The following is a 16040-nucleotide window of genomic DNA, read 5'->3' on the forward strand; positions in this document are numbered from 1 at the left end:
ACAATAATCAAAAGAAGATATTCTAGCAACAGGCAGTATTTATTAAAAAACTTTCTTTTTAAAACTTTATGCTCTCGTCATCGAAGGGATGTAAAGTCTCGTCATAAATTTCATCTGCCCACTGGTCGCCATGAAGCTCTGGATAAAAGGTAGGGAACATAGGCGGCTCCTTCGCAAAATCTAAACATCAATTGAAAATTAACGTGCTAGTTATATTTTACGACCAACTTTACAACAAAAAAAACCCGGTAGCCTACTCTCTTTGAAATCAATTTTTTCTTTAGATATCCAATTATACCGTGGATTGATCCAGGTTTTGATTTCAACAAGAAGTTGTTAGCCCGTTCCAGCGTTAAAATAATACGCCCCCAGCGATTCCTTTTTTTCGCTGATTAATATCAAGGGAGAACATGTTAATTGGCTGAAAACATGGACCCCTTTGTTTTCGGCACTTGGAATAGTAGCGTTCTTACCAACATCGTTTTTTGTTGTTCTTGAGTCATAAACTCGTGCCCAAGAGCCAATTTCTCCAGCAACTGTGCCCAAGACCCAAATCAATTGGTGTTCAGTATTCATCCTAAGCACTTTTCGACCCCAAAACACCGTGTCAGCGCCTCCCAGCTGGCCGGGCCCTCTTCTACCCTTGAGCGGTCGGCCAGACAGCTCGTTGTACCAATTCGGCAAGTTGACTTTCGTATTTCCTCGCGCTCCAGCGGAGCCTACTTTTCTGTGATTTCCCCATCTTCCTGGACTCAATCGCATGTGATACTTTCGGTAAAATGGAGATTTGCCATTTTGCTTCTTGTGGTACCTCTAAATCATCAATAAGCATCTTTCATTAAAATTTAAAAATAAATAAAGCAAATAAGCGCCAAATTAAATCAAAAACTTGATTGCGGCTACTATCGACCGTAGGATATTCCGGAGAAATCTACCTATTAACCTATTACAGTCAGGTCGTACGCCGGTGCGCCTGTTCCCAGGGAACGAGACGGTTGTGATACAATCACAGACCTACGCCCAGTCGTGTTCAGTTTAACCCAGCGGACGGAGATCCAAGTGCAAGCGAGGAAATCCCGGGGAGAGTGGTGACCAACCCATTGGCAATAGGACCGACCAGGAGCGGAAACGAATGCGCAAGTGATTCAAGAAACCGGATCTAACACAGTTTTTTATTGGGAGCGAGAATCGAACGCATTGTTCGTGGGAAACCCCTTACTGAGCATTGTGTGTAAGTGGCGGTCCGATCTCGGGATTCGAACCGCAGACCCCTGTAGCGGGGTGCCGCGGTCGGTAAGGTCGTACCCCTCCGCTAGATACGACCCGACTGGGCGTGCCTGGCGACCGGTTATAAGCCGGGAACTCGGCGCTTATCAAAAATGACATCTTAGATGTAAAAATCTATGGTTTTTTTCGAAACGAAGACTTTCAAAAAGAGAGTCGCTTTAGCTTTAAAACTTACAGTAACAACATCTACTTCTCCAAAGTCGACGGATTTGATAACGACATCAACGTACTGCCCAACGTGAAAGTGCTGGACATGAAGTGGAGTTCCAGGCTGGAGTCGTGCATTTTCCGTGACTGGGAATCGAGCTAGATGGGCTTTAGGCGTCACTCCCGCATCAAGACAGTATTGGGTGTAGTTTTCGTTCTTTAGAAAAGGCTTGCCAGTGCCAGCGCCGACAATGACAGCGCCAGTGCGGCCGTTGAACTCGTGCTTCGGAAAGTACTTGATAACGTGGCAGTTTTGGACTTGCAAAATCGTGCTAAAAATTGTTCAGTTTTATGAGTTTAAACTTTGATAGACCGCCAGTAAGATAAATGGCCTTTGTAAAACACGAAAACTGACCTTACAACGCGAGTTCCATCACGCAGCCACATTGGCTGAACACCAATCTTCTTCATAACCATTCCTGTTCTTCGACTCCCAGTTTTGTATTTATAAATTGGCCATCTAGAGTTTTCTTCGCCGACTATATTCTCCTGGATTGTTCGTTCTCTCTCCTCCGCCGCGTAGCTCTTCTTCTCGTCGAAGATTGAGTTCAAAAAGTGGCGATTTTCGTAGGAAAGAGAAGCGTCCCACTTTGAAGCGGATTTGGGAAGACGAGACATTGGCATGAAGTTTTCAGTGTTGCGGACATAGCCTCCCAGAGAATTTGCTCGAGTTTTTTCCTGAAAGCAGGGAAATTATGCTTTGGTTAAATTTTCATCGGCATTATTTTTCTCTTTTGGTGAAAACGCCAATTATTGGTCTTATCAGCGAGAAATACAAGTGTTATTTTAATTTTGAACAAGAAGGAAATAATTGATAAGCTTATCGCTAGTTAGTACCCGAGGCCAGACTAGCCAGAAATGGGAATAATTGAGCAGTTGGAATCTGAACTTACGTTGAAGCGGTATGCGCCGGAGCGGAGGTGAATATACTCCTCCACTGGTGGAATATAAATTCTTTTCTTCCGGTCATCAAAGTGTCCCTTTTTTCGCAAGGAGTTTACTTTGGAGGGAGCAAATTTAAATGGTTCTTTGGGGATCAAACAATCGCAACATGGATGGAAAATTCGAGGATAAATCAAACTATCAAAAATGGCTGCCCAACAATAAATAAAATAACAGCGACATCGAGTCGGTACGGTATTTAAAGAAAAAGTCGAGATTCAAATTTATTAGTAAAATGTAGACGAGTTCTCTTCTGCCATGAACTAGCACAGATTCCCCTTTTGAGATGTTTTGCGTCGTTGTAAAGGCTGTTTTAATAATATTCGTTAATAAATTGTTTTTGATAACAGGTTTTTGACCGGTTCCTGTTGGCTTTGGCCGTCCTAAACTTCTTGTATTTCTGGTCTCCCAACGATGAATAGAAAGCTGTTTTGGAGCCAGTCAAGCCTCTACGTTCTAGCTGCGAAGTCGTGGAAAACTGGCGCACTGGCTGCAAAGAGACATCGACAATCCTCCGCGTGAAGAATTGACCCCGACCGATCATCAAACTCACTTCTAGGCAGAACTTCTTTTTATTCATATTCGTAACCTTCATAAAACACCGAAAATTTACTCTCCGAAAATTTACTCGACCGTTTGACCTTATTAACAAATGATGACAATGACCTCAGTGATTAAGTCACTCATTAGGTAATTAAGAAACATATTAGAAAAATAAATGACCTGAATGCGTTGAATCGCGGTAAACCCTGTACCGACTGTTGTTTATTCATTGTATAAAAGTATGCAAGTGTTTTTCTCATTGAAGTAAATAGTTAAATACAGACTTTGAAAGTGAAAGAGTGAAATTTATGTTTCCAGACAGATTTCACCGAGCGTTTAAATGCACTAGAATATAAGAAATACATTTGCCTCGTTTTTTGCTGTAGTTATTCAATTGTTCAATTTTCAAAGGTGAATTCTAAGTTTCCGTTTTTTTCGTCTTCAATTGCTGCAATTCTTGAGATCGCAGTTTAAATACTGGTGTTGGGGCAGATGCAGACAGGTACAGTCAGTCTTGGTCGGACGTGGATAGACTCTCGTGGTATTCACGCAGCCGGCGCTTGAGAAAGTTGCATCTTTTGCGAGGATTGACAATTTTGAATTTTGACATTTGAAAGAAAAAAGTTTGAAAAAGAAATATTTTGGAAGACAAGGAAGAGAACCGCTTGCTCTACCATTTGTTCTCTAAGTACATTTGGAACATCACCAGAGCTGCTTCGGGCTGATCCGTAGGCACCATGTGGCCAGAGCCTTTGATCGTCACGAAGGAGAGGTATTCATACTGTGTAACGTAGCCGCCAAGTTGGAGATTTTCCCCGTCGTCTTTGTACAGCCAGGGACGCTGATCATCCAACATTCGGAAATTCAAAGACGTAGCAAAATCTCTTCCACCGAGAAAATTACATGCCATATCGATGTCACCATTGTAGATGATCAAATGCGGCGTCTTTCCTATATTTCGGTCATAATCATTTCAAGCTTTTTAACGAGCTTTTCCTTGAATTTTGAGTGATGAAAACCGTGCCTAACTCTCTCGTGTTTCGAAAGTAATTAATTAAGTTTGCCCGGACATCTGTGTAGGTCTTTTGGTAGGCCTGGAAGACAGAATCCGAGCACACTGTCCAGTTTTTACTCGCTGGAGAGTTTTCTACATGAAGCGCTTTTACTACTTCAGGCTTTTTTGGGTTCAGGATCATTTTACTTCGGCAAGAAGGGAGGAAGTTATTCCTTCCTTCTTCCTAAAGTTTATCTTGAACCAAACCTTGTTTAGATACGTTCTAATTGCCAAGTCGCTTAAACAAGTTGGTGCCATTTGAAGCTTCTTTTTCGCATTAAAAAGTCGCCTCACTTGTTCTGGAGCAGAATCGGCGATAAGCTGGCGCGTTTGGAACTCATTTTTTGTCACACATCGGGCGTAAATGTTATACCAGTTGAGGCCGACCTGGAAAATGACGTTCATCACCTCTGAAGTCTGTAGCGCGCAGATGTCGCTAATCTCTGGGTCATAGAACTCGCACTGTTCGGTAATGTTTTTGCAGCAATCGCTAAGGACGTTCTTCCAAAGACTAGGGGGTATCAGACCGTGTCCGTTCGCGAAATGGATCATGGTGTTGTAGTTGATGCCGTAGTCGAACATGCCGTTGCCGATTAAGGCTCCATCGAGGATGTTTTTGAACGTAGTGTGGCTGGAAAGCGCTTCCAAAAGCAGCGAAATGTAAATGCCGGCGTAAGACTCGCCAGTGAGGATCAACGGCTTGGAAGAATAGGCAGGGAACTTTTCGATGAACTTTTCTAGCGCTTTTGTGTTGTCCCTTGTTGTGCTTTTGTCGCCAATGAACGTTTCGTCCGCCCGATTATCTGAGTAAGTAAAACCAACGTCGACAGGAGACTCGAGATAGAGAATCGAGACATTTTTCGACCAAGCAAATTGATTGTCCACCAGGCTTCCGTCCTTATGAACTCTGAAGGGACCATTTTCTGTCAAGAAACCGTCCATAGACGAGCATCCCGGACCGCCGTTCAACCAAAGAGCCCATTTTTCCGTCCCGTTTCTTTCTACAAAAACGTAGTGGTAGTGTTTAGCTTCAAAGTTGAGGAAGCCAGAGTATAAGGTGAAGTTTTTCGTTGACAAGTCGATTCCGGGCAGGGATGAAACCAGATCGTCCTCTGCTGATGAATCCTCGAGAGGACTGGAAAACTTCCGTGTGTTCAGTTTTATTAATTTGCTTCATGGGTCAACGAAAGTAATAAGCGGCAATCGATTTCGAATAATTGGAGATTTAAAAGTTAAAAATAATTCGTTTAACAAAAACCATACTCTAATATGATCGATGATAATCTTTACGATCTTATGAAAGAGGTCAAAAATAATCAGATGTTCCCTAGAGCGATCGCAGTAGAGAGTGTCCCCGAGAATTTTGGTTAATTCTTTCGGTATAAATAGTATTGATGGAACATTTTTTACCAGTCAAATGACCTCTAAAATTTTTGAACAAATATTAAATAAACCAGAAAAAACAGTATTTTGATTTATTCAGTATAAATAAATGAAGCGGCGCGCTCACAGACCTGATATTGACCTTTCACTCTTTAATTCTGGTGAAGCCATTTTTCTTTGAAGAGCGACCCTCGCTCTGTAAATAAAAAGAAAAAGAACACGTTCCTTGAGTTTTTCAGCGAAAGTTTCTGCAAGAATGAGAAGAAAGAAAGGAGGGCTGAGTATCTTCATAGTTTCTCAAAAGAAAAAGATCGTCGATCGTCAAAAAGAAAGAGCCTTATTAGGTCAGAAATAGAGAGAGTGCGCGGCACGATCGATTAACTGATCGCCATAACAATACACACACGCGCGGGCGCACCCTAATCCACGTCGTAAGCTCACTTTTTTCCAACACGCAATAGATAGATGGAACATCCTCATGGGTCACGTAGTAGCTTTAAAAAATATAGATTTGTCAATCCATTCCTTTGGTGCGTTTCTTGATACTCGCGGACGTTTTTCAAGTAGCCGTCTTTGACACATTGTCGGTACTCTTGAATCACTTGTTCTCTTATCGACTCGTAAGGCTCTGTTCCTTCGGTAAGGCGGCTCATCTCGCCCTGCAGCTTCTCGAACTTGGCGGCGATCTTCGAGTTCTGCTCTTTGAGCACGTGGAAACGGGCAAAATCCTCGTCGTATTTCGCACGGTAGGCTGACTCCGCATCTGGTGATTTCAACGCTGGGTACTTTCTGAAGTCCAACGTTAGTCCAAGATTCTTTAAAAGAACCGCGATTCTGATTTGTGACTGACTAATTTTCGCTGAAATTCCGAATGATACCAAAGTAGAATTAATGCTGAAAACCGAGAAGCTGCTTGCAGCTTCGAGTAAGATTAAACTTACGCCGCACGAGGCGCGGCTTCACTGTCTTAATTTTCTCGAAGCCGCAAGCGCCCTCTAGGTTGTCAGCAGTTATTCTAGTAGTAATTCTTAGTAACGATCGGAATTCCAGCGAAAATTAGTCAACAATGAGATTCATCATTTCGTTTTTGCTTCTTCGCAATTATAATTTACCGTTCTAGCTCGATCTTGAGAGCGTCGAGGAAATTCGAGCTCAGACCCGATTTCTTTCCATTTTCGAGGATCTCCTCTTGGGAAAGTGTTCGATGCTTCTTTGGCCTCTTTGAATCGCGACTTGACTCTCTCGGTTTTCGTTTTGCCTTTTCTCTGTTCTCTTTGGCGAGTTTGTATTTGTTGAGCAGGTCGTCCTTGGCCGTCTTTCCGGATTCGACTCTGGAGGAGTTCATCTTGCTTAGCGAGTTGGAGTTCGAGCTGTCACGGGAGTCGTGACTCTCGCGGTACTCTCTTTCTGGATTCTGAATGGACACCCTGTCCGAAGCCGTCTCAGAGTCGCGCTCTTCAGGGGTAGACGAGGAAGAGATGGACAGACCGGGGGACTGGCGATTCAGCGGCTACAAATCTAATTATGAGAGTTCCTCTTTTTTGTTTTCCTCAATTCCTTATTGTTCCTTATTCAAAATGGACTTACCATTGCTTTGCTCGACTGGGCGGGAGAGGTAGTGTCAGGTGAAATAACCCTTCTTGTTTTCGAATTGAAGGAATTTTCACTTGTGCGGCTAAAATAAAATAAAAAAATAGAGCAATTAGTCGACTGGATCCAAGCCAAGATGAATTAGATGCTCGAATTGATAGACTCTATCGATTTGATCCCTTTTCAGGGTCAAGGAGGGGAAATCAATTTAAAAGCTCCGATAAATAAAATGCGACGAGCAGAGTTTTTAGGGGAGACATCGGGAATCCAGCTTTTCGGATGGACTTTTCTCCGATTTCATTCACGAAAAGAAAGTTTAAACTCTTTTGAGTTAACGGCAGAAAGACCCTTAATTTTTACCTTCACTGAAAAAAAGTTAACTCGAAAACTCAATTCGCGATGTCTTCCCCTTTAGTAAAGATTACCTACTTTCTGCAGGCGCCTTGACTTTGCTACTTGACTTGCAACTTGTATGGTCTCTGTTACTGCAAGATTTATTGCTGTCTTGAAACGGGCCTGCTTTGCTCCTGAAAACGCGAATGTCAAAACACAAAAATTGTCAAAAATTGTCAGTTCTGTGAATGGCACGCTTCTGAAAATGTCACAATTGCGAGATGAAGACACTGTTGATAAGGCGATCTTTCTTTTTCGTTGGCTGTACCTGTTGTTGTCTGAAGCTGGGTAAAAGTCGTCCTCGAGCGGCGTTTCCGGTCGGATTTGACTTGCTCTGGGCTTGGGTTTCTCGTAAGGCTGGAAGCCGGCTTCCTTGACTTTGGCGATGATGTTCCTGTCCTGCTCCTTCTTGTATCCAGGCCACTGAGGATCCAGTTTCATCTTTCGCCCTAGCTTTCAATTTCGTCTTCATCAGAGCGCTAGATCCTCGAGTAAAACATCATAAAACTCATTAAAACTGTATCTAACTATATTTTTGAGCCCTTCTCATAGCCACCTTACATGTTTTCCCCTTCGATCGACCCTCATTCAACGGAGGATCGTGGTACTTTCGGAGGTCAATCATGCAGAGGTGAAGAAGAAAAACGGACAGGTTAATTAGTGTCGTTTGATTATCCAGTCTTTGGACCAAATTCGAACGTCATCAGTGCCTTCGCCAACAAAATATATATCGAGGAGGTATTAAAATTGGGATTTAGTATTTCCCAGCTAATCGGATCTAAGTAGAGTGATGACCTTAATTATTTGTCGATGAGAACTGTTTTTACGAATCGCAAATCTTATCGGACCAATATTTTTCACCAAGACAAACCATAAGTGCAATTAGAGCTTATCAAAACGCTAATTAACTATCCAATCACAACGTTTACTCAAAAAAGGCGAGTAAGTTTTTCACCTACAGGGACTCCACCTGTTAGGGGACTGTGAATCTCGCCCAAAGTGAAACTCTGTGTTTAACCAGACGTTGGTTCCGTTAATTGAGCTACTGTCTTAGCAACATATAGACAGACTAATAATAATTTAAGATGAAAGCCGTTCATAAGAATCTTCAGTGAGATACCAGCACTTGTTCTTTTCCAAAGTCGCGACGCATTCCAGTGCCGCCTTGACTTCCTTCGCTTCTGGGCCGTTGATCAAGTTTCGTTTGGAGAGCTCCTCTTTCAACTTCTTGTCCTGGTACTTTCCGTTGTTGAGCGCTAGAATGTGGATGACGCGTTTTTTCAAGTCTCCGTAGGTGCTCGACGTGATCGGCGGCGGCGTCGTCGTCCTCGAAGCAGCTGGTTCCGGCCCTGGGTGTCGAATCGCCTTGTTCCTTTCTCGCTCTTTCAGATACTTCGGCGCCCCGGTCTTTTTCATCGGATCCTTTCGCTTTAGCTCTTGCGCCGTCGACGCTTTCTTTGCTTCTTCCACTTTTTTCATGCTTTCTTTCGCTTTGTTGAATGAGTCCTAGACTTTTTTAAATATGGGTATCTCTAGCGCTTTATCACTCGGCAACCTGTATAGAAACCTGAATCAGGGTCCTGAAAAAACTTGTCATCTCAATCTTTTTTCATTAAAGAAGCCCTAAAGCGGCTTTTTCCTAAAGATCTTTCAGGACCAGACACAGGTTTCTACACATGTTAACGAGTCTAGTAAACACTACCATCAATTGTTTCCTTTCAGTATAAAGTCTACCTTAATACTGGCATCCATCTTGTAGCTCTGGGAGATGCCACCGTAATCGTAAACGAAGTCATCAGTTTTGGTGTGCGAGTAGACAAGGCTGTTCTTGTTGATTTGCGACTTGGCGGAGAAGGTCTTTGGCGGCTGGTTCTTGTCCAAAATCAACTGGCCTTCTTTGCCACTCTTTTCAAACTTGATTTTCAGCTTCCGTTTGAGTACGGCTTCCTGCAGCGCTTCCAGAGTTCCGTCCGTCAGAGTGAGCTGAAAAGAGACGATCAACGGGGCAAAGAGGATGGATCAAAAGTACCTCGTAGACCTCGAAACGATCCGTGTCCGTGGGGCAGTGATCTCTGATGCTTAGGCTTTGGATCGTCTCCGCCATCCTAACTTACGAGTTCGAGTGCTGATCTTAACAAAAAAGCTATCAATAAAAGTTTTTCTTCTTGCAAAAATTTGAAAATGCAAAATTACGAAGATGAAGACTTTTTTAATATAATTTAAATTTTATTTTTGAGGTCAGTGAGTTTCAATGTGTGCAGCAGTGGTAGAGAAAATCGCGATAGGAAATGATGTGAAGTGTGTTTTTTAAATTATCAAAACTCGTGAAGAACGTTTGGAATCTCGAGAAAGCGAGAATCGTCGCGTTCCATCACAAGTCGCTCGTAGTCCTTCAATTCTCCATTCTTGCGCGGGTCCAGCTTTACTTTCTTCACATCCGGCGCTGCAGCATCCAGGAAAGCCGCGGGGACAGCTTGTCGTTCTCTAAAATCGAAAGTTTCAGTCGTTTTGAAATCTAAAGAAAAACTTACCTTTCGCGCTTCTTTCTTTCTTTTTCCTGCTTTTCTTTGATCCTTAATCTTTCTTGCTCGCGCTTTTGCTCTTCCAAATATTTCTACAAACAAAGTTTTCACTCTATTCAAGAACTCTTTTTATAATTTGAAGAACTCACCTTATATTCAATTTCTTCCTGCAAACTCATACCCGGAGTGACAATAACTCCTTCAGGGTGGCTATTTTGGACAAAATTTTGGGGTCTGGCCATCCAATTTCCATCCAATATATTTTGAGTCGGAACTATCCATCCAAAATCCAATCCAATCCAATTATTACCCAATTCCCCAAAAATCCCCAATTCCAATTAGATCCAATAGGATTTTCAATTTTTCCAAGGCTTTTAGCACTTTGAAAAGAAGGGAAACAGTAAGTTTTTATCTGAAAGGAGGATCAACATAGCCAAAACAATGATTTTTTATCCGAAATTGCTCATTTTTATCATGAAAATGACCCTCCTTTGCATAGTTTAGCGATATATTTTTTATTGGATCCAATTCCCCAATTTCCCCCAATTGCCCAATTTTCCCCAACAAAATCCGGCACCCTGGCCATCCAAATTCCATCCAAACCTTATTGGATTGGATCCAATCCAATTCCAACTAACCCCCAAATCCAAAATAGCCACCCTGAACTCCTTCAACCTTTGGCTCGTCGTCGTCGTCCTCTTCTTCTTCTTCTTCTTGGTGCTTCGAGTAGGCATTCATCTTCTTGAAGTGTCGGCCGTTCAGGACGTAGTTCCGTCGTTTGATCTTTTTTTCGTCTGAAAAAATCGATTTTAGATTTTTTTGACTTTTGCTATTTTTTGAGTTTCTAAATAGGAAGTCGCGGACTTTTTATAAGAATGGGCCAATAAAGGCTCAAATAAAAATGTCGGACCATGAAGGCAAGAAAATGCTCTTCACATTTGTTAAAGAGCCGTTATTTGCATCAAAAGGCGGGATCGATCAAAAGAAAAAGGGTGGAGAAAAATGATCAGAAATTGTTGATCAAGAAACTTTGGAAAACTTTTGGCAACTTACATTCTTTAATTTTTGGAAGTCCCTCGAAGCCCCTGGCTCTGTACTTTTTGATCTTGTAGACACATTTGTTTTCAAACTCTACATTGTAGATGTGAACCATCTTCCTGTGTCTTCTTTCCTTGCAGAGATCATCTCTGGGCTCCCACGAGTTGTGCTTCGAAGAGTATCCCTTCCACTTGACTTGGTACTCAATGCAGGGCTCGTTGTCCGAGTCGTACTCGCGGAAGTCGAGGATCGATTCTGCTTTCAAATTCATTATTTCACCTGTCTCTCTATCGGTTCCGGAAATTGTGGAATTCTGAAATATTGAATTGCTCTCGCGCTTTTATGGGGTGGAAGTGGGGCGATATGTGTTTGTTTTGCAGCCTGGGAAGAGCAAGAATAATGTCAAACTAACAGGGTCGGAATAACGGGGTCAGAATAACAGGCTTTGATAAAATTGTCAGTAACTTTTGGTAAACGAAAATTGATTACTTTTAGAAACTAAAATAAGTGAAACATTCAGGGTTTTCTGTTTTTAGGAAAACAAAATCAGACTTATGTCTTCTTGATTAATCATTTATAAATAGGTATCTCTATTTCAATTTGATCTTCTGCTAAATCTTCCGTGTTCTTTTGAATTCTCTGAGGTGAGTAGTGATCGCGCTGATTGGTCAAATCGGAGGAAAACCGCGGCTCTGACCCAACTCTATTAGAAATTCAATTTTCTCGCTTTTCCCTTTCCGTCTGAATTTCTCACGGGAAACACCCATCTTTTGTCATTTTTCGGGGATGATTTTCGGAATAAAGTTCCATTGAAGTTTTTCAAAATTGCTTTATAAAGTGACTAGGACCATCACCCTCCGCTTAGCGTCATACCGCGTAGAATAAACCAGTTCTCGTCCGATCACTGAAGTCAAACTACGACGGGCGGGGTTAGTACTTACATGGGTGACCGGTTGGGAATACCTCGTGCGCTAAGCATTTTTCCCACGTTTTCTATGGAAAACTAAACCCTTTTTATCAAAACATTATTTTTTTCATTTGAAGACTGGGTATTGAAACTGGGTATTTCATTTCATTTGAATTTATTTCCGGGTCTACAAATCTACTTCGATCATAAGATACAAGCTATCGAATGTCTCTAGAATTGTCTCTAGAATGTGTTTAGTGTCAGAGTTTAGGGGCGCGCAGCAACAAAACAACCTCGAAAACGGGGACCTCTCTTGGGCACTCATCCCATTTTTGAGTCCGATTTCGATTGTCTAACAGGTAAAATTCGTTCCCAAGCCTACCTTCTCCTTCCCTCTTGCCTCCTACAAATGACAACATTCTTCAGGTAGTGTCAACTTGACATTGATACAATTTTCTGAACTGGCGGTGCTGACATTTTCTAAAAATAGGAGTGGCAATGATTTCAATGTGTCTTATGGCCTGGCTGGTCAGTAATCAGCTGCATTTAATGAGGCTTAAATTGAGTGCTAGTGTGTGGGGTAGTGATTGGGATGATGGAGACCCCGCTGCTAAGTTTGGGCGGGCTCCATCAATCGAGTGCGTTGACGAGCGCATTCACAAGTGCAAGAGCCACCAGCTTTATTTTATCTTCTGTTTTAGCAAGTTACACTTCAAAAATCTACCAGTTTCAAAGAGAGAAAAAAGTGGCATGTTTCTTTTACGCCGGCCTTCCCGGCCACAGAATGGAGCAGGGAAAGCTGTTCTGCCGGAATCAAATGTAAAGGTTCGAATACTGACGTCAAAGTTTGAGTTGTGAGCCCTTATTAAGGTGATCAGACTCGAAGGAGGACGACCTTGGGGATTTAAAATTGCAGGTGGCGCGGAAGTCAACAAACCAATTCTCATTACAAAGGTTTGCCAGTGCTAGTAGACCAAGTATTCAGCAGATAGTTGAATTTTTGCTTTATCAGTTGAATTTTTATTGATAGTTTATTAGATTGACCCGGCTGGGCAAGCAGCGAATTTCGCAATTTCTGAAGGCGACATGATCACCAGGTAAGAGCTACTACTTGTAAGTCGGCGTGCCCAAAGGCTGCACAAACAGTACAGTAGTCCCGACTGTGCAGACAATCACAAAGATCCATAAAAAGCAGCGGTCGATTATCATTGCGACGAATTTCCAGTCGTTTTCGGCCTGGAGTGCTGCTTCTTGCTCGCGCAGATGTTCTGAAATTCGCGAAACAGATTTCATGGCTTTTTGGGATCAATAACGATTTTGACAAAGAGAGAAAGTAACTGCGGGGGATAAACATTTTAGAGCTCGTTTGATTGAGAGATTGATGAACCTTAGGCTTGAACAATGTGCGGAGCAAGGTCAGGATGGTGTTGAAGTGTCGAGAGAGATGGGCGATCGCGGGCTTATCAAAAACATGTTATTTTAGAGTAGCGCTACTTTTCCGTCCTACTTTCTTGTGATTTGGGACGCGTCATAAGCAACAAGCGAGGGATGAACTGTAGGAATATGAGATTGATCCACGAAGGAAGTCTGAATGTAACTCAATTTACTCGTTAGTACTGATGATTCTACCTGTGCATGGCTGGATTTCGATAGTGGATATTGAGGACAAATACGGAAATCATGACGGAAAGAGTGACGAAAATCATCGTGAAAAGTAAATACTCTCCTATCAGCGGCACGACGAGCGAGGTCGAGGGGATGATTTCAGTGATGACCAGTAGAAACACTGAAGCAGATTAGTAGAGCAGAACTACTTTTAGTTAAAGTACCTGTAAGAGTAAGAAGAACAGAAATGCAGAGTGTGATTTTTTCACCCGAGTCGGAGGGTAAGTAGAATACGAGAACTGTTAGGAAGGAAATGAGGAGACAGGGAATGATGAGGTTGATGGTGTAGAAGAGCGGCAAGCGACGAATGTGGAAAGAGTACACGATGTCGATGAATATGTTCTCGCAGCAGTTGTACTTGCGCTCGTGGCGGAAACCGTAGGAATCGAGAATCTCCCACTCGCCGCTCTCCCAGTAGCTCGCCTGGTTCGACTGATTACCGATCATGATCAGATCGATGCGGCTCTGGTCATTCGTCCATGAGCCAAATTTCATCGTGCAGTTCTGTTCTTGGATCGTTGTTGTTTTCAATTAGAAAATAACCATGGAGTTAGATCCATTCCTGAGCGTCGAACGGGAAGTAAGTGACATCGATGGAACAGGAGGACTTGAAGATCGCTGGCGGCATCCAAGTCACTGTTCCATCGCTTTTGATGACTGCTTTAGTTTTCTGCTGCGCTTGAAAGTCACCAACTGCCGTGTTGTAAAGGACAATGTCCGGGCGCCAGATCTTCTCGGCGGGAATGCGCATTTGCGAAAGATTCCGAAACTCTCGCGGATCCCACTGCAGAAAACTATCCCTCCACGTCTGTTTCAGCCATAGTTTCGTTTCCATCATCTTAGCAGAGGAATTTTAAGATTCTCGATTCTGCATTTTCGGAGAATAAGCTCACCTGGCTGACCTCGTTGATCTGGATTAACTGCGCGATAAATAATTCAAATGTGATTGGAATAGACGCTGACGAGTTTCGGACGGGTCTTTTTTGGATTAGAATATCATCGTGAGGTTAAAATCGACCAAGAAGAACAAACGAAATTGAATAGTTTCAATCTGATAAATTTTTGCTCGAAAAAAATTAAACATTTTGAATTGATAATTGAGTCCATTCCTGATCCATTTATTGTAATTTCTAAAAAGCTTGTCGTAAAGATCTTTTTCGCTGTTTCCAATTTTAATCGCTGTAATATTTGATGATTCCAGAGCTGCGGTGATGCTGCTGATCATAAATAGACATAGTGTTCTGTACATTTTGTCTAAGCAGCTTAGCAAGTTAGTGTTTTATTCTCTTTCTCTTCTGCAGAAATAGCTCTCTGGGCAATATGCGATAATAATTAATTATAATTTCCCTTTCTTCAATAATCAATAAGCAATTTAGTGAACCTTGCAAGGGTAATCACACAGAAAAGGTGCGTCGATGCTTGCTTTTTTTCCGAAAAAAGGGATGAGAGTAACAGTCCGAGGATCACTGAGTAGTAAATAATTGAAAAGTACGCCCATTACGATATAGGCATTGTGCCGCCGCCCATTAGCAGATATGTCTATATTATCAAATATCGAGAGACGGCCTTAAGGGATCCCCCCCCCCGTTTTCGCCATTTTCAACGGCGAACTACTTTTTTTTGGGCTTACAATTTTACGCGTGCAATAGCGCAAATGAAAGCTCGTTCATAGCGGCTAATTCTCTAGTACAGAGATAGAAATCCATAGACGCAAACCTACCACACGGGGGCGCTGAAGCTAGTGTATTTTGAAAAAACGCTGTTTTTGGCCATTTTCATCGGCAAACTACTTTTTTTAGGGCTTAGCTAGTATAAATTTGGGACTACATTTAGAAAGAGTAGAGTTTAATCTAAAAACTCTAGTACAGAGAAGTCATTTCATCAAGTAATAAAAATTTTTTCTTAAGAACAACCAAATGTACCCATTTTTGGCGTTTTTTGGTGTTTTTTTGCTCTCTAGCGCCAACATAAGGCCGATATTTCTAGTGCGGTTATTATATTCTTATTCGGTCAGTTCTAAGCTTTCGATAGACCCCTTATATGTCTTATTTCGATGATATTGAAAAACCGAAAAAAATTCCGATTTTCACGCTAAGTACAATTTACATGCATTTTTGAAATTTTTGAAGGCTAAAATTTTGGGGAAAGATGTTCATAAGGGGGTCATATGATACACCAAAATGATCCTCAGAACACGAGTAATCTAAAAATATCAAAGATAGACCCTTATCAAGTACTTGAAAAAACAGGGGGGATCCCTTAATTGGGCCTCGATTGGGAGATGATCCTCTTTTATTCATTATAATCTTCGAATTCAGCGTGAACGGCGTCTCCCTGAAATACTTCGTCACCCGGAAAGAAGCCGTCCACCACATCAAAAAAGCGGGATCCAAGATCATCATGGAGATCCAAAGCAATCCGCAGTCGAACTGGGCCGGCAAGTCCGATTGGTAAACACTCTTCTTTCGTTAATAAATCCACCTTTCTATGATGTCATGACTGCTTTATT

The 16040-nt window shown here is 42.1% G+C and overlaps 7 protein-coding genes and 1 pseudogene across 10 annotated transcripts in view; 3 read left to right on the plus strand and 5 right to left on the minus strand.

Annotated features, from left to right (window-relative positions):
* Positions 1-20: 20 nt before the first annotated feature.
* On the minus strand, positions 21-3016 carry LOC145708773 (large ribosomal subunit protein uL3m-like). Its single transcript, XM_081786471.1, has 6 exons — positions 2802-3016; positions 2388-2448; positions 1850-2172; positions 1463-1766; positions 474-813; positions 21-180 (listed from the first exon to the last, which is right to left on the minus strand). The coding sequence occupies exons 1-6, from the start codon at positions 3014-3016 to the stop codon at positions 59-61; spliced, it is 1365 nt and encodes a 454-aa protein (XP_081642597.1). The 3' UTR covers positions 21-58.
* A 152-nt stretch (positions 3017-3168) lies between these two features.
* Positions 3169-5844, minus strand: LOC145706527 (lysosomal protective protein-like). The gene is made up of 4 exons (XM_081783941.1): positions 5656-5844; positions 4241-5190; positions 3999-4154; positions 3169-3925 (listed from the first exon to the last, which is right to left on the minus strand). Exons 1-4 carry the CDS (start codon positions 5705-5707, stop codon positions 3650-3652), a joined length of 1434 nt encoding a protein of 477 aa, XP_081640067.1. The 5' UTR covers positions 5708-5844; the 3' UTR covers positions 3169-3649.
* LOC145706526 (uncharacterized) lies at positions 5793-9544 on the minus strand. The gene is made up of 7 exons (XM_081783940.1): positions 9429-9544; positions 9134-9382; positions 8498-8905; positions 7668-7840; positions 7004-7091; positions 6529-6926; positions 5793-6205 (listed from the first exon to the last, which is right to left on the minus strand). Exons 1-7 carry the CDS (start codon positions 9501-9503, stop codon positions 5893-5895), a joined length of 1704 nt encoding a protein of 567 aa, XP_081640066.1. The 5' UTR covers positions 9504-9544; the 3' UTR covers positions 5793-5892.
* A 68-nt stretch (positions 9545-9612) lies between these two features.
* Positions 9613-11284, minus strand: LOC145707307 (uncharacterized). 4 transcript variants are annotated; one of them, XM_081784818.1, is made up of 5 exons: positions 10975-11284; positions 10590-10715; positions 10103-10117; positions 9931-10000; positions 9613-9883 (listed from the first exon to the last, which is right to left on the minus strand). In XM_081784818.1, the coding sequence occupies exons 1-5, from the start codon at positions 11228-11230 to the stop codon at positions 9715-9717; spliced, it is 636 nt and encodes a 211-aa protein (XP_081640944.1). In that variant the 5' UTR covers positions 11231-11284; the 3' UTR covers positions 9613-9714. The 4 variants fall into 4 exon arrangements, with proteins under 4 accessions (XP_081640944.1, XP_081640942.1, XP_081640943.1 ...); XM_081784816.1 differs by having other exon boundaries at positions 9931-10013; positions 10071-10117; XM_081784817.1 differs by having other exon boundaries at positions 10103-10115; positions 10585-10715.
* A 534-nt stretch (positions 11285-11818) lies between these two features.
* LOC145710672 (5S ribosomal RNA) lies at positions 11819-11937 on the plus strand (annotated as a pseudogene).
* A 246-nt stretch (positions 11938-12183) lies between these two features.
* The window catches only part of LOC145708356 (zinc transporter ZIP10-like), a 96958-nt gene continuing 93101 nt past the window's right edge, over positions 12184-16040 (plus strand). The window contains exon 1 of the mRNA XM_081786018.1: positions 12184-12225. The gene's annotated coding sequence lies outside the window, so the exon portion shown is untranslated. The remainder of the gene's footprint in view (positions 12226-16040) is intronic.
* Positions 12522-16022, plus strand: LOC145708364 (PDZ and LIM domain protein 3-like). Its single transcript, XM_081786026.1, has 4 exons — positions 12522-12691; positions 12737-12820; positions 12905-12963; positions 15850-16022. Exons 1-4 carry the CDS (start codon positions 12617-12619, stop codon positions 15983-15985), a joined length of 354 nt encoding a protein of 117 aa, XP_081642152.1. The 5' UTR covers positions 12522-12616; the 3' UTR covers positions 15986-16022.
* LOC145706707 (neuronal acetylcholine receptor subunit alpha-3-like) lies at positions 12974-14780 on the minus strand. Its single transcript, XM_081784137.1, is given in 7 exon segments — positions 12974-13161; positions 13374-13453; positions 13496-13652; positions 13696-14040; positions 14075-14369; positions 14425-14507; positions 14639-14780. Coding segments are annotated over 7 exon segments (1290 nt in total).

The sequence above is a fragment of the Oikopleura dioica genome, chromosome XSR (assembly GCF_907165135.1).
Source record: "Oikopleura dioica chromosome XSR, OKI2018_I68_1.0, whole genome shotgun sequence".
NCBI lineage: Eukaryota > Metazoa > Chordata > Appendicularia > Copelata > Oikopleuridae > Oikopleura > Oikopleura dioica.

What these genes read in the sequence shown, in the direction of transcription:
- LOC145708773 (XM_081786471.1), bottom strand. Translation starts at nt 3,016, where the DNA reads ATGAATAAAAAGAAGTTCTGCCTAGAAGTGAGTTTGATGATCGGTCGG. An exon ending in CCGGCGCATACCGCTTCAAC is followed by an intron (nt 2,173 to 2,387) that starts GTAAGTTCAGAT and finishes CCCTGCTTTCAG; the next exon opens with GAAAAAACTCGAGCAAATTC. An exon ending in AACAACAAAAAACGATGTTG is followed by an intron (nt 181 to 473) that starts GTAAGAACGCTA and finishes ATTGATGTTTAG; the next exon opens with ATTTTGCGAAGGAGCCGCCT.
- LOC145706527 (XM_081783941.1), bottom strand. Translation starts at nt 5,707, where the DNA reads ATGAAGATACTCAGCCCTCCTTTCTTTCTTCTCATTCTTGCAGAAACT. An exon ending in CATTCTTGCAGAAACTTTCG is followed by an intron (nt 5,191 to 5,655) that starts CTGAAAAACTCA and finishes AATTAATAAAAC; the next exon opens with TGAACACACGGAAGTTTTCC. An exon ending in ACACGAGAGAGTTAGGCACG is followed by an intron (nt 3,926 to 3,998) that starts GTTTTCATCACT and finishes AATATAGGAAAG; the next exon opens with ACGCCGCATTTGATCATCTA.
- LOC145706526 (XM_081783940.1), bottom strand. Translation starts at nt 9,503, where the DNA reads ATGGCGGAGACGATCCAAAGCCTAAGCATCAGAGATCACTGCCCCACG. An exon ending in ATCTCACTGAAGATTCTTAT is followed by an intron (nt 7,841 to 8,497) that starts GAACGGCTTTCA and finishes CTAGGGCGAAAG; the next exon opens with ATGAAACTGGATCCTCAGTG. An exon ending in CCAGCTTCAGACAACAACAG is followed by an intron (nt 7,092 to 7,667) that starts GTACAGCCAACG and finishes ATTTTATTTTAG; the next exon opens with CCGCACAAGTGAAAATTCCT.
- LOC145707307 (XM_081784815.1), bottom strand. Translation starts at nt 11,230, where the DNA reads ATGAATTTGAAAGCAGAATCGATCCTCGACTTCCGCGAGTACGACTCG. An exon ending in AGGAAGAAATTGAATATAAG is followed by an intron (nt 10,014 to 10,070) that starts GTGAGTTCTTCA and finishes CTTTGTTTGTAG; the next exon opens with AAATATTTGGAAGAGCAAAA. An exon ending in GAAAGAAAGAAGCGCGAAAG is followed by an intron (nt 9,884 to 9,930) that starts GTAAGTTTTTCT and finishes TTTCGATTTTAG; the next exon opens with AGAACGACAAGCTGTCCCCG.
- LOC145708364 (XM_081786026.1), top strand. Translation starts at nt 12,617, where the DNA reads ATGTTTCTTTTACGCCGGCCTTCCCGGCCACAGAATGGAGCAGGGAAA. An exon ending in TGCCGGAATCAAATGTAAAG is followed by an intron (nt 12,692 to 12,736) that starts GTTCGAATACTG and finishes GCCCTTATTAAG; the next exon opens with GTGATCAGACTCGAAGGAGG. An exon ending in GAAGGCGACATGATCACCAG is followed by an intron (nt 12,964 to 15,849) that starts GTAAGAGCTACT and finishes CTTCGAATTCAG; the next exon opens with CGTGAACGGCGTCTCCCTGA.